A 16359-nucleotide genomic window follows, 5' to 3' on the forward strand; every position below is an offset into this window, starting at 1 on the left:
CTTAGCATATGCACTCTGCGGGGAGTTGGAGGCAGGGAAGGAGGTTGGTCCAGAAATTCCAAGGTGTGACCCTTTCGGATCACCTGTAACACCCATTTGTCCGATGTAATTGACCGCCAGCGCTGGAAAAACTGGCTCACCCTTCCCCCCACCGGGGCGTGGCGAAGGGGGGGGGGGATTGGTCGTCAGTTCTGCTTGCCTTGCGACTTCCCTTGGGCGGAGCCACGTCTGCCTCTATGGGCGTATCTGTTGGATGACTGATATTTATTGGCTTGGTACGTGCCGCCTTGTGCTTTTTGACCATAGGAGGAACGACTGTATCCCCTGAACTTGGAAGATGAACCTCTAAAGGGACGAAAGGACCGAGGTCCTTACTTTTGTCCTTTAAAGAACTGATGGCTCTGGCTGTGTCAGTGTCTGTCTTGATTGCCTTCAAATGGTCATCTATCTTTTTCCCAAAGAGATCTTGGCCGTCAAATGGCATGTCCAGTATCTGCGCCTGAACTTCAGGTCTAAAGTTAGTAGCCTTCATCCAGGCCTGCCTTCTGAGCACTGTGCCGTGCGCCATCTGTCTGAAGCCTGATTCGGCCACATCAACTGCTGCGTCGATCATGTGATCCGATGTTGCTTCACCATCCGCGATTATGGATTTTGCCTCCTCCTGGAGCTCCGGGGGTAATTGTTTCGCCAAGTTAGACATGCGGAGCCAAAGCTCGCGATCGAATCTTGCGGTCATGGCCAGTGCATTACCCGCTCTGATTGTAAGTGATGCAGAAGATGATACTTTCCTGCCCATGGCTTCCAACTTACGTCCGTCCTTATCCGGTGGGGCCGACAACGGTGAGGAGGGGTTGGCGAGTTTCTTTCTAGCCGCCACTGTAATAACTGAGTCCAGTTTCGTATGACCCCTTAAACAAAGCGGTGCCGAATCCGGAGCTTTATATTTCTTTTCTGGCCTGGACACTAATGCCGGAGTCGATAAGGGCGTAGATAGGATCTTGGATCCGGAATCCCAGATGGTATCGAGGAGGGGAATTGTGGTCACTGTCCTCCTTCGTTTGTCCCTGTGCTCGTAGAGCACTGATTGCCTTTCCTCCGAAGAAACCTGAATTTTAAACAGTTCTGCGGCTTTACCTATTATGGTGTGGAAAGAGACGAGATCATCCGGTGGTGAGGCCTTGCCCGGCGAGTCTCTCCTCCTGGGCTTCTCGACGACGTAGTCATCCCAATCGTCTGGCTCCTGAGTAATTACTCCTTCTTCTGGTTCCGAAAATTCACCAAAAGAATCCTCCTGCCAGTCTGATACCGAGATGGTGGACGGTACCATGGTGGGATCTACGTCCGGAGATCGCGGTCTGTGCGATGACTGTGGTGACGGGACTCTTGTAGGTGAAGCACTGTGGGTGCTGCTCCTCGGTCTTTGAGCAGGTGATCTCATCCGTTTTTGCGGTCTACTCCTGTAAGGAGAGCAACCCGATGTGCCTGGAATCGGGGATGACTCTCTAGGAATGGGATTAATCGGAATTTGCTTCTCCCTTTGCCGTTTGTAAAATTCTTCTACAATCCTCTGCACGGATAACATGAGCACCGGGTCATGAGGATATTCGGATTCTCCCGTGGACGGGTGCCAAGGAGGGCTGTATTGCTTCGGTAAGGGACCGATGGACTCTTCCACCACTTCCGCATCGGAGAATTCTTCCTGAAGAATTATATCCGGAAGTTCTGCCATGTGCCCCAAAGGTGAAAATTGCTGTACCAGAGGCTCAGTTACAGTATTCTTCTCAATGATATTGCTTGTAATGACAGGAGCTTCAAGAGTGAGAGGCAGTAATTCCTCTGTAACTGCCGAAATTTGCGGTGCCTCTGAAGGCGTTATGGATGATGTTATCCTCGTCGACGACTGAGATTTTCCCGTCAACGAGGGCTTCGCCGTCGAAGACAGAGATTGTACCGTCGACGGAGGCTTCGCTGTCGACTGAGCTTTTCCCGTCGACTACAGAGATTGTCCCGTCGACGGAGGCTTCGCTGTCGACTGAGCTTTTCCCGTCGACGACTGAGATTTTCCCGTCGACGAGGGCTTCGTTGACGCATGTGGAGTGTGTTCCGTGGACGACTGCGTCATGGAGGAATGCTTCGTGGACGAGTGGTGTTTCTTGCTCGTCGACGATTGCTTCGCGGTCGACATGTCCGATGACGATGATGTTACTGTCGACGATGTCTTAAGCGTCGTCGTCGTCGATGCTGGTTTTGTCGACGGTATGGCCGATGATGGGCCTTTACCTTTCCCTTCATTCGTGGGCGGTTTACCCGCCGACGACTGCCCCCCCCCCCCGTTTTTTGCAAACTCCTCCTTACCTCTCGAGGCAGATTTTGCTGACTTTTTCTGGCTTGATAGGTCAACTGGAGGCAGAAAGGGTATCAATTCCAGCTTCCTCTTTTTGGATTTGGGAGAGGAACTCCTTTCCACTGAAGAGGCCCTTCTCTTTGAAGTTTGCCTCTCAGATGGAATGCTGGATTGGACAGGAGCTGTTCTGACAGACTCTTCGTCCGAAGATTGATCCCTGGATTCCAGGTATGAAAGGAGTCTTCTATGCCTGTCATGAAGGGTCTTAGTGGAAAAGGTTTTACAAATCTCGCATTTTTTAATGTCATGTGGGTACAGACAATAAATGCAATGCTCGTGGGGGTCCTTGTAGTAAACCAATTTCTTCTTGCACCTCGTGCAGTCCCTGAACAGGGAAGGCTTCCTGACAGCCTGAGGTGCCTCCATTTCTGAAGAGAAGTTCAGTCGACGATTTTGAGAGGAAAACAACAAGTTTTGCCACCAAGGTTAATTGGAAAGAAAGCCCCTAAGAAGGGGAACAAGATGGAATATATTTTACAAATATATTCCACACAAAAGTAGAAAGAATTTGAGAAAGCTCAGAGAGCTTGAGGATTCCCTGTGCCTGATAGACTGCGGTGAAAAATCTGAAGTTGGCTGCCGGGGGCGGAGCTTAAGCCCTGCCACCTCATTGGCTGGGGCCATAAAGGACCAAAGTGAGGTGGAGGGACTACACAATGAAGTGGCTCATGGGCTGTAATGGGCTATGTACATGCACTGCTAGGTGGCAGTATATATATATATATATATATATATATATATATTTTAAAAAAAATTATTATTATTTAATTTATCACCGAGGATTCCCAGTCTGACGACGGGGAATATTCAAGCATCTGAATCTATGAAAGATCCAATGCTGGAGAAACAGATGGATTTCTCAGACCACTGCAATTATCCCCCTTGTCAAATGTATTCTCCAAGAAAAACTCTTAGATGTACTTTTCGCATAAACTAATTGAATTCAATCCTGAACTCAAATGGATTATGAAATTTTGTTAATACAAAATTAAGTCCTTTATTAAGCACTTCTTTTTTGGTAATGGGAACATCTAAGAGATTCACTACCAACCCCTGTGGCTGCGTGTTTGCATCCGCTCGGGTTCCCACGGTCTATGGTCTCCTCCTCTTCCTAAAAAAGGTTGTCTTTGGTTATTGCCTCTCTGGCTATTGTTTCTTGTCCCTCTACCTCGATAGGAGCGGGTATCTCCCCTATTACTAGATGTTTCAGTACCTGGGGATTCATCATATTCAGTGGATCCCCCATCACTCGAACTGTAAGTAGTATTCCGGAAGTGGACTCTCTGGTTCTGTTTTATATTATGTCTAGGCTCTCCAAACTTGTAATCTTTATTGCTATAACGGAAAGCCTTCTCATGAGAGAAATTTTGTATATCTTTTTTCATTCTCTTCACTCGTTCGGAGACAGTTTCGTTTTTGAATTCTTGCATCTCTTTTAAATGTTCGTCCAGACCTTTTTTGAAGGCTTCCACATCAAATTTATTCTTAATTTTTTCTTCTAAATTCTTCAGATCGATCTCGATCTTTTTTGTTGTTTCTTGTGCTGTTTCGATAATCAATATCAACCAGTCACGGCCACATTTATTGGAGATATAGCCCCATTTCAATTTAAATTCAGGGTCATCTAAAAATAGTCTGGGTTCATTTCTCACAGTAAGTCCTTGGGGTAAGGCCTGATTTTTGATGTACTCTAACATAATGATACCATGTAATTCTGTGCGGATGAGTCTTTTCCTCATCTGTACCAGTTCATCCCATTGGTCATCTTTGTCAAGCGCTTCAAGGTCTTTATTCAAACCCACTATTGCTAAGGATTCTATGAGCATCCGAACATATTCATCATCATAAGCTAGAAACTTATCGGATTCCATAATCGGGTTCCGATAGTAGGCTTAATTGTACACTAGAAACAGTAAAAGAAGAAAGGAAGTACTGTGTTACTTGTCACGTCCACCACCAAGACCCTATTGGTCTCGAACAACTCTATTCCAAAACCGGTTTTAAAGCACACGTAGGGATAAACAGACTTCTTACTCTGTGAACATATATCCTCTATATACAAAAAAGTCCTATTTTCTGTTAGGTGTCGCCTTTCGGTAGGTAACGAGTGCCCACAGTACGGGATGCTGTGCGAGTGTGTGCAATGCTTTCCCTGCGCTACACTAAATTCTTTAATACAGAGTTATGAACCCTCCCAATGGTATGTATTTTGCCAACGTCCGAAGCATGAAATGTAGATACACGCAGGCTTGACTTGTGGACAACTTTGTACCAGACCTGCAGATGAACTGGCCTGCTGCTAAATCTCAGTTACCAGTTTAATGGTATCCACTACAGAGTGTAATTTGCTTTCTGACTTTGAGAACATTCAGATATGCAATTGCTCATTTTACTACATCCGGTAAAATAGCTATAGCCGGTAAGATACTTCAGTGGGTTGAGCGCTCGCTGTTGTGATCTGTTTGAGTGATCTGCAGGTTGTATGTTCAAATCCCGGCAAGGCCAACTCAGCCTTTCATCCTTCTGAGGTTGATAAATGAGCACCAACACAGGTTGGGTGATATTGTATGCATATCTGTTCGTATATCTGTTCTATATAAAGTGAATAAGCGTAAGTGCTATATAATAACACATTATCATTAACCTTGCATGTCTGCTTGCATTCACAGTAATTTGGTAATATGGGCCTATACACACACTGATATTAAGGATACATATGGTGATCCATTCTTGTATGAAATGTATATCACATTACAGTGATTATAACCATATTTTTCGTAATATACCTGGGAACAATGCTATGTGATGCCACTTTGTGGTTTGTCAAGGGGTGAAAGGTTATGTTCCATCGCTTTCCGTGATGTCACTTCAGGGTGGGGTCAAATGACAACTTCCTGTGATGTCATCAGAGGTCAAGGGTCGTGTGATGTCACTTGCGCTAACCCTGGCATTTTGGTGAAATGCTGTCCCCGAGAGCCGTCCCACACTCTCTGCTTGGAGAAGCGTCTGACAATGGAGGTTATGGAGTTATCCTCCAGAGTTTCACTCTATCGATAGCATCAAATGCTGCAGAAAAGTGGACATATATAGCATATAGAGGAGACGCATCACTTTGCCTCCTAGACTGCTCAATTAATGTATTTGCCACAAAGATATTTATATTCATAGACAGGCCTTGTTTAAAGCTGGTCTGAAGGCAAATAAGGATCTTATTGGCATCTATTGGTTTACTTCATTCAGCAGCCATGGGCCAAATGTGCTGGTATTATCTGTTAAAGCCAGAAGCCTAACTTTCCGGATCCTCCCTCTTACCCATTTTGAAAACAGGTATAAGGTGAGACATATGCCACGAGTCAGGTATTTAACCCCTCTCCACAATCTTCCTAAACAAGACTAACAGTATCTCAGACCAAAATAGGCATACATAACCTATCGTGGCTTGGTGCCTGGTGCCCTTGATTGTTTGAGATTTTGTATAATATCCATTAACTCGCATTCAAAAAATGTCAACCCCAGACTCATAATGGTCAGTTCGCTTTCTCAACAGCATCGAATTTCAAACATACGTATTTATTCCAATTTGTTTCACTGATGCAGCAACCCAGTTCAGGAGAGGCGTTCAAGGTATTTTTATTGAAAGTACACCAGAGGCGTTGACTATCACTAGTCAGCAATATCCTATATGTAGATTGCCAGGCTGCGTTATCCCCAGAGGACTTATGTATTATCACCCAGTTCCTGAATCTATTTTTAGATAACCACATATTCTCACTCATTAGGTCATCTGTAAGGCAGGAGAGTATAATCTTATCTCAGTAGCCTCTTTTTTATAACGGATCTCTTTGTCAAATACACAACGTGATGGGCACCTTCCTTAATAAACGTATAGTTCCCCAACGGTAAGAACCTAAAGGCGAGGGAGTTTATCCAGCTAGCAAACGCATTACACGATTCCAAGTATCTATAATCCTCATTCAGCATTACCATAAAATTGTCAATCTTTTGCAGGTTCTTATCAGACCATCCCAGTCTGTTTCCACCACCATTAATGGCAACTGTGACCAACCTATTGAGACAATGCAGAGAACCATACAGCAAGTTAAACTTTACTAACATTAACACATGGTCACTGAATTCAGTAAAGGAAACATTCAGATCAACAGCACTACGCTGCAGTGAGACACACACAGCAAGATTGTCTATAGTAGAAGACCTTTGGCCACACTTCCAAGTATTAGACACAGGAGTATCTCCCCTTGTGAGTCCATTTAGTATATATATAGCTCCAGATCTTCGAGAAGAAAAAAAAAACACAACAAGCTGAAGCAGACTTCCTTCATTGTTTCTTGTAAGAATGATTAAGGTCAACCCCTTTAGGGTTTGCATGGTCCAGGCAGTTAGCATTAAGGTCACCCCCAAAGAGCAGAAAATCTTTATTTCTCTTTAGGGCTCTATCACGCAGCACTTCATATACATGGTGTTGAATTACACCTGTGCGGTGACCCCCTGGCAGGTCATATATGTTAACCACAACTGGGTACCATGCGTAATCCAAAGAGATTAACCGTTTAAATATTCCTGTTGTCAATATGGGCAGCAATTTCACTCCATCTTACCTCACAGGCCACCAAAGTGGCCAAACCACCAAACGGACGACCCATGGCACCTTGCATGGCTCTTTTATCATAATCCACAAAACCATCATATATGGCCTTCCCTAACAGCCATGTCTCTTGTAGCATGAGGACTTTAGCCATACACAACAAGTGGGCAGAACCTTTGCCCTAAACAAATGAGTGGCAACCGGTGTTCCAGGCTATCAGCTATAAGGTAGATCAAGCTTTAGCCACACCTGGGGGCATTCGAGACAGGAGCCAATCCCAATGAGCATTGGTAGATGGGTCTATATTAGACTTAACCCCAGCCGTCCCGGTTGTAGCTAATTGCACCTTTTTCAATGGTCTACTCTTTGACCCCAATAGCGATTTGCCCCCCCCCCCCTCCAATTCCACACAACAAACATAGGTGATGCTGGGTCCTGATCATTGCCCCGTTTCAAGAGCACTTCGCATTAGATCTCTCAAAGGCGGCAATTAAGGACCCACTACATTAAACTCTTGACAGTGTAGGTGTTCCACATAATCAAAGTCCTCACTTCTAAGCACTCCAGGTTTCGGTAGATGACTGAATAAGTCCAATAGGTTTCTACGATTACTAAATTGCTTTCCACCATGAAACAATCTATAAATTGAGAAAGAAGTTCGAAGTAAGATGGGAAATCTACAGTGAGCCAGCCTATCAGCCATATCGCAACCTGGCGCTTTAGTCATCTGGGTCACAAAGTTTATGGCCAACATGTGTGAGGAAAGTTCTGAGGAAACAGACACTTATAGACTCATCGGTTCCTGAGTATTTCCTCATCCAAGGAATCTTGATGACCCTCTTTTGGACAGGGAGGAGCCAGTGGGTCAGATTTCCTGAATGGTTCACTCTTTTCATCCATCTGGCTGCTTTTTCCCTGGCTTTCTTAGATGTGACCAGCGCTGAACAGTGCTGCCAAATGTATAGATTGGGCTTTTGAACCGACTCCCTTGTGATGACCATCTATTGATCTCACCTTCTGTTGGGCTGCTTTTTATTTAAAAAAAAATGTTTTTTTTTTTCCTGGAAGGCAGTGACTTATTTCCTTCCTCTTCCTTGTTCTCTACACTCTTCTCCACCTTGGTAGATTCCAACAATGCTACTACCCGAGCATTCAAGATGACCCATGGGTCAATGGTATCTGGATCTTCCATATGACCCACTACAAAAGATCGATTTGCAGGGGCAACTGGGGCCAACATGGGGGAGTCCACTTTTCCCAGGCCTTCCGCCAGATTAAGTAGCACTGTGGAGTGCTTCTGCACAGTACAGTGAATATGATAAAGTTTCAACAAGAGTTTCAAAGCAAAGGTAGTGGCCTCCTCATGGGTTTCTGACCCTTGTGTGACTATAGATATTAGGCTGCCCGACATATCCTGTTCCAGAACCATCTGGTCCGCCACACCATTATTTCCTGGCAAGTTTATAGGTGAGGACAGGCCATTAAGAATGTCAGTTAAGCACAGGGTACAGGATAGTCTACCCTGAGAGGGAGAACCAGCAGTGGCTTGCAGCGACAAGGTTTTATCACTAGACATAGTTGGTGTTGCCTCTGTCAGCATAGGTACTTCCAATCCACAACCTCTGCTTGTAGTGAATAACAAATTCAGTAAATAATTCTTATTTTCCAACTCAGTCAAAATGGGCGATTGCGCATTATCAAAGGCCTCAGCATTGCCTGGTATGTGGGGGCTGAGGGTGACGATGGAAGCACCTATTTGGAGTAATCAGGATCTCCCCGAGGTCAGGAAGATGGGGTACCAAACCAAATGGGTAACAGCGGGAATCCGGAACATGAAACACATTATTGATGACAAGCAATTTGCCGCCTTCCAACAGCTGATGGACACTCATGGTGGAATTGTAATCGCTTTACACACGTGCACCTGCAACATGCATTGAGACATGAGGGTAGGGATGACTGTCCCAGGCAGCTCCCCCTTAGAAGCCAACCTGATAAAGGAGAGGATTGTTGAGAAAGGTATCACCACACTACATGAGGTGATAAACAGCTTCTGAACATTAACGCTGCAAAAATTGCATAAGTGGGAAAGGGACATGGGACCTATGGAGGAAGAAGAATGGCTGGAGGATTTGGGGAGGCCCCTAGGCGGGTCAGCCAATACAAAATACTCCATGGGCTATACTACACTAGAATTAGTTTGCATGGCATGGGGAGGGTCGCAGACCCAAACAGTTTGAGGTGCAGGAGTGTGGCAAGCACGTTTTTATATACCATCTGGGAGTGCCCCAGGATACAGCCCTACTGGAGATCTGTAAGGGACGCCATGTCTGGAATTATGGGGAAACCAGTGCTAGGCTGGGAATTCTCCATTTTGGGGGGAGGAGGGGAGAATTCAGATTTCACCCTCAAAGAAAAATGCCTGCTTAAAATGGGACTTGGCAGCAGGGTGGGAAGGCCTGGCAAGCCCAAGCATAGCTACATGGCAAGAGGGAATTGACCACTGCTGTGAGCTCAAATTTAAGATATATCGACAAAGGGGCTGTCCACAGAAACATCATACAATATGGGGCAAATAGCAGGAGGCGGGTTGAGGACTGGGTGGAGGGCGGGGAACAGGGTCAGGACTATAGAGACTCAGTGGGGGTGGGGTTTAGCGGGCGGCAGATGGGGAGGGCTGGAGATTTTGGGGGCTCTGTATAAGGGTGTTGAACATGATCTGGGGTGTAACTGTTGCTACGAAAATCTGAGTAATCATTTATCTTTGCTATCTGATGTGTACCTTTGTTGATAAAAATGGTTTATAAAAAAAAGGAATTATAATACTTATACTAAGTATTATGTTTATTTCAATTTAATCCTGTTTAGGAATCTTCTAAGGGCAATTGACAGTGATCTTTCATTACCAGATGCCATACGTAGCCAAAAGCCCTCTTATTTAGCCAACCGCTATCATGCACAAACCTGGCGAAAATTATAGTTCTCGGATTAAAGAAGGACATTTAGTCATGTGTTAAATAGATTGTGGCATCAAAATAAATTCACCCCAGAGAGGAAGTGTCTTGTTGAAATAAATATTTCCAAGAAGTGGCATTGTTTTTTCCCTGTCTGCTTTTGAAGACAATGTTCAGCATGCAGTCAATACCAGTAGTTATTTACTGCACTCAACATTTTGATTGGCTAACAGAAGGTCAATAACGATATCCATGTGCTAATAGGGAATATTTTAAGTTTGCTACTCTGAGAAGAATCTACAGAACAGACAACCTCAAAGCAAATCTGGATGTCTCCAAACAAGTGCACACTTTCAATTCCATCATTCACAAATGAGAGGATCATGCTACTTCTCCTGCCTGAATTGGAATCACCATTGGTGCCCTCAATATTAAGCCCCCATGTACCAGTTTAAAGACTCCTCACCCCTTGCACCACATACATGCATCTGTGGTCTTGGATACATACTTGCTGTGGTCATTCACTTATCTTGGATCCTCTCGCAGACTCACTTGGTCCCAGTTTCAGAGTTGCTGCTTTTGAATCAGTCCTCTCAGTATTTTTAGGCTTGTCTGCCAACCTCTCTGGCCGTTGCCCTTCGGCCTCCCAGTATCACAGTTTTTGGTGTCTACCGCTCCCCCAAGTACCATGGTTGGTCTCCCAATCTCTGAAGCTATGAATGGGTCAGTCTATCACTTGTTTTCAGGGTGTCTCAGTCACTGACTCTATGCTCTCAATGTCTATTCTCTCTTTCAAGTCTTTTTCCATTCTTGTCCGAGTCCAACATTTTATGTGGGTTTACCAGACTCTCTCACTGTATGCACTCATCCATCCTTCCATGCAAATACATCTTTCACATTATATGGAGTATGGTCCCCATGCATTTTAGTGGCTTACATGCATTATCCCCGCCTTACCTGCTGGGACGACTGGTGATTGGAGGTTGAGGCCCCATTCTCCTACAGTGTTCTGGGGCAGTGTCACTATGCACCCGGTTTCTCATTGCATCTCGAGCTTGAAGGACAGTTTGTCTGAACAGACCAGAATTTCCCAAGTCTGCAGTATTAGATCCTGGAAGCACAGTATTCAAACCAAGCACTGATCGTTCCAAGTTGGCAACATTATCAATTACACAGGAATCTTGGATCGACAACGAAGTCCGATGGTGCATGGGAAGAGAAGCTTCTAGGGAGGGCGCGACAGAGTGTGTGAAAGCAGCATTCTGGGAAGGACCACGGCATGAACATTCTGGGACATCACAATTGGGGGAACTCTGGTGCAATGACAATGGATACTCTCCAATGTCCAGATGCAGGGGGGTAGCAAAGTCCTGAGAGAACCCATGGTACATTGGAGAAGAAAAGAATGAACGCACCGCACGGTGCACTGGAAAAGCAGACATCTGAGGAACTGCATGATTCATTGGTGAAGCTAAGACTGTAGGTATGCGCTGGGAAGAGTCCTGAGGCCGCTCATTGGGTACTGTGGGAGAGGAATCCCGAGGGATCCATCTCTGCACTAGGAAAACTGTCTCTTGAGGATCTACTGTGTGCACTGCAGGTGCAGAAATCTGAAGTGCCCCATAGTGCATTGTGTCACGGAAGTCCTGTGGCACTCCATGGTACAATAAGGAAGCAGAGCCTTCAGGCACTCCATGGTCCACCAGAGGAGCTAAGCCCTTAGGCGCCCCATGGTGAATTGGCGATGCAGAGATTTGAGGCAACCCACAGTCCATTGGAGAAGCAGTGTCCCGACACATTTTAGGGTGCATTATGGAAGCAGTCTCTTCTGATATTCCATGGTGCATTGCATGGGCAGAATCTGGAGGCACTCCATGGTGAACTGCGGAAGCAGAATCCAGAGGCTCCCTTTGGTGCACAGGAGAAGCAGAATCCAGAGGCTCCCTTTGGTGCACAGGAGAAGCAGAATCCAGAGGCTCCCTTTGGTGCACAGGAGAAGCAGAATCCAGAGGCGCCCCATGATGCATTGGGGAAGCAACATCACAAGGCTCTCCATGGTGCATTGGGGAAGTAACATCCCGTGTCTGCCCATGGTGCAGTGGGGAAACAACATCCCGTGTCTGCCCATGGTGCAGTGGGGAAACAACATCCCGAGGCTGCCCATGGTGCAGTGGGGAAGCAACATCCCGAGGCTGCCCATGGTGCAGTGGGGAAGCAACATCCCGAGGCTGCCCATGGTGCAGTGGGGAAGCAGAGTCCCACAACATTCTAGTGTGCAAAGGGGAAGCAGAGTCATTATGCTCTCTGTGGTGCATTTTCGAAGTAGGGTCTTCTGATATCCCATGCAACATTGTGAAAACAGAATCCCCAGGCACACTCGGAGGCATTGGGGAATCTGGGTCCTGAGGCAACATGTGATGTAGTGTGGTCGCAGAGTCCTGAAGTCGTTCTTTATACACTGAGGGAGCAGATGCCTGAGGTACCCAGTGGTGCATTCTGTACGCAGAGACCAAAGGGACTTCATGATGCCGTGCTAAATCAGGGACCTGCAGTACCCTATGGTGCATTGGTGAAGTGGGGTATTGAGGGAACCCATGGTACAATAGAAATTCTGAATCTTGAGGCACAGCACTGCACACAGAGGGCTCTTTTTCCCAAGTGGGGTTGTGATGCTGGAATGTAGGAAACGCTTGTGCAGTGCCTGGGGAGTGTGCGTCATGTGCATTGCTGTGGTGTGCAGTTAAAGACTTAGAGTAGGAAGGATTTTGGTGCAGTGATAACGTTTCCTTACTAGGTGTTTGCAACAAGTGGTTCTTGTGATGCATTGGGGATGGGGTGCTTGCAGTGATTGTGTCATGGTTTGTCTGAGCATTGGGCAAGGTGGCACTACAGGGCATTGGGTAGATTACTCTCTGGGGGACCCTATTGTGAATTACAGAAACTGCTTGCTGAGGAGCATGGTGGTGGACTGTACACACCAAGTCCTGGGGCGATATGTGGCATTTCGAGGCTGCAGTTTGTAGGGGCCCTTCACTGTAGCACTGTCCTGGGAAGCAGGGGGTACTGCAACTAGTCATTTGCTCACCATGGTTCTGAACGTAGAAGACACACTGCAAAATGTCCTCTGATGTCAAGCTCTCAAACTCTCCAATGTCCAGAGCTGTCTCTTGCACTTCTCCTTGATTCACAGCACCGACAACATTTTTGGGTGTCAACATCTTTCTGTGCATGCACACGCCCCATCTAGAAGTGGCAGCCAACTCTCTGGACCAAGTGTTCAATTTATGCTGGGGTGTAACAATGTCCACTGGTGGGATAGGCTCGACTACCTGCACAAGATCATGAAACCCATTGGAGCTTACAGGGGACAGACAGGTGACACTGCTCTTCCTATGATCTGATGACACTGGGAGGACAGTCTGGTCAAGCTGGGGGTTGTTGAAGTCAATCAGATCTGATTGGTGGCCAAGGCAAGTCATATCAGGCTTAGAATGAGAGCCAATAAAATCAGACTGGGTGTCATTGAGATCAGGGATAAGAGGCTTGGTGTCATCAGAATCAGCCGAGCACAGGCTCTTCTCCAAGGCGGCGATTTCCTCTTCGGAGAGCACATATAGCAAGTCTCTGCAGAGAAACAAGGAGTTAGAAATGTTGATGGCCATATCAATGTGCACTAGATTTTCAAAGCTCATCCTACACCAAACTAATCACACTGGTAAGAGGTCAACCATCTCCCTCAGATAACCCTCATGCATCATCCTGGCTTTGGGACACCACTTCCATAACCAGGGACCACTTGGATCACTGACAGCCTTGGCTGATCGAGATCACCCCCAACAAGAGATCTGCTTTCAGAGTCCACCACATCCAGAGACCAAACCCAACGAGAGAAGTCAAGCCACTCAAAACCACATCCTCTCCTGGAGATTTCCTCCTTTTTTATTCCAATTCACAGAGGAGAGTTGGTCCTGTGCCAACTGGAACGCAGTAACCAGAGTTCCAATGCTAGCGTCAACAAAATAGTTGAAAATAAATAAATTGCCTGATCCTAGATAAATCAACTCCCTGTGCAACAAATTGCAACGATACACAAATGGGATATACATATGCACAACTAGTGTGGAGTTAAGTACTTTCCATATTGAATGTTCCCATCTCCCATGCCCTCACATCTAGATTTCTGTTCTTTGAACTCACCCTTTGTTCCCACACGCTGCATTCTCTTTTCTGTACAGGGCTCTGTGTTACATAATATTTGTGCTACAAGCACCTCACTTTGCTGAACCACAGCAGACCCCTGTAACTACCAGAGACCACTCACCTGCTTGCTAGAGACCACCCAAATTCAACAGACCCATCATCTAGGGGTCACTGCTGCATGGAGAGGACATGCTTTCGAGATGTGCCTGTATTTTAAGAATTCATGATCATAAGAAATGCTCCTTTTTCCAATGTTTTAGACATGGGACAAACCTGTGCAGCGCCCCTTCTATTCCCAGTGACCCCCTCCCCAACCCGGCTCAATGTTCTTTGATTTACTTGCAAACATTAAATGACAAGCAGAGGCTAGGCAAACATGGGTGATCAATCAGATGGTGGCAAATGCAGATTTGTCAGGGACACGCTGATTCAAGAGGGTAAGTGAACAAGGTTTGGTTTGCGGGGCAGGCTCTTATTTTATGCCTAGGGAAAAGACAAGAGCAGTGTTGTAATTAGCCAATCAATCTTGCTCCCCTGGAGAGTGGCGTCTTCATCCTTGCTAAGAAGCCTATGATCTAACAGTATTATATTGCTCTCATCTCTACGTGAATTACAGCTTGGGCATGCTTAGAAATTAAAATAAAATGGCTAATAAACATGTACTCTTGCCCCCATTATCAACTCCAATGACGTGGCCATCCGAATTGTAACACGTTGCAAGGCGGCTCAAATTATTTGCTTGCCAGAGGAACAGGAACCACATGTCAGTCACTATGTAAGTAACAATCAGCCTTTCAGCTGAAGACAAATAATTGCAGGGGCGAGAAAAAACTGGACTCTGAATCACCTACAACTTGGAGACCTATACTTGTGTGTGACTACCCAGACTGGGCGTGTTTTAATTCCAAGACGGAAGCCCTTTCATGCACAACCCACTCAAACTAGAGACATTGCTGTCAAGAGACCGTCCTCTCCTGCAAAGAGACTACACCAGTCTCAATGATGCTCCATCCACTCAGAGATTCCCCATTTGGAGATCGCCCTTCTCCAGGGTCATCCATGACCCAGTTATCGCCTGCCCACTGAAATCCTTCATATAGCCAAACACCTGTCTGCTCCCACAAATCCTTCCAACCAGAGATCGCTCCCACCCAAAGCTCACACCTTTTCATGAACTGTATCACCACTCCCAACCAGGCAGAGAAAAACGCTCTCACGCCTATCCATTGACTCATCAGTAAATCCAGCCAATGCCCTCTGAACAAGAGCAAGATTTAATAATAAATAAAACTTTTTTTTTTAAACGAAGAACATAAATGATCAGCTTTGAAGCCAGCCGCCAATATTCCGTAAAACAAGGCTTGTTTCTATGTATTACATTGAAGGAAGATTTAGCAAGCGGGTTACAAGATTTTGTCCAGCATCCTCAAACCACAGCAAATAAAAAAAACAGAACTGCCTAAAAAGACACCCTGAATCCTGTATATTCTATGCACAGACACCCAATTAAAGAGCCATTCATTGCTCACAGTTTCGTACAAGCCGGAGGGCAAAATGTGCACTCGTCACTGGGTAGTGATATTTGACACATGGTGAGTAAGAAATGGTATGCTGTATGTATAGAAATGAGATGGCAGTAGCTTGCAACTTTTTTTGCCCCATGGTACAAGACTGGGTACATTTATCTTCTCAAGTCCAGAGGTCCTTCTTCACACGAATACATTTCTTAATCAACTGACAACCAGATGGCTCTGTTAATTCATCAATAAAGAGTAGCACTTGAAGCAAAAGGATACTTGTTGATTGAAGCCCCAGTACAATTGAGGCCCTTGCAGAGAACACAGATCAAGCGTAGAAAATGCCGGCGCATAGTTTTCACCCAAACAAACCACCATCCCCTGGGATCTGGACTAAACCCACAACCATCAACTGTACAAGCCACATAATCAACCTCAAAAGGAACTTCCTATTAGTAAATGCCAGATGCAAACACACAGAATCCTCTTGTGTCTGGACCTAGTATGCCCCCCTCAGACCCAGCTTCTCAGATTGAAAAATACAAACCCCAGTTACCTGATTTTTTTCAGTAATCCATAGAATGGGCTGAAGAGCTTAGACATGTCCTCCCGCCTCCGCTGCAGACTTAGGGGTCCATCAGGGTAGATTAGCAGCCCACTGCCACAACAAACAGCAGAAGG

The 16359-nt window shown here is 45.8% G+C and overlaps 1 protein-coding gene across 3 annotated transcripts in view; it reads right to left on the reverse strand.

Annotated features, from left to right (window-relative positions):
• The window catches only part of LOC138580732 (lateral signaling target protein 2 homolog), a 407454-nt gene that overhangs the window by 134821 nt on the left and 256274 nt on the right, over window positions 1-16359 (reverse strand). For all 3 annotated transcript variants that reach the window (XM_069651505.1, XM_069651503.1, XM_069651504.1), the window contains exons 7-8: window positions 16235-16336; window positions 10919-13585 (exon numbers count right to left, since the gene is read on the reverse strand). In XM_069651505.1, the coding sequence (XP_069507606.1) occupies window positions 10919-13585; window positions 16235-16336 (2769 nt within the window). The remainder of the gene's footprint in view (window positions 1-10918; window positions 13586-16234; window positions 16337-16359) is intronic.

This window comes from Ambystoma mexicanum, chromosome 3p (genome assembly GCF_040938575.1).
Source record: "Ambystoma mexicanum isolate Mex_15411 chromosome 3p, UKY_AmexF1_1, whole genome shotgun sequence".
In the NCBI taxonomy this organism is placed as follows: domain Eukaryota; kingdom Metazoa; phylum Chordata; class Amphibia; order Caudata; family Ambystomatidae; genus Ambystoma; species Ambystoma mexicanum.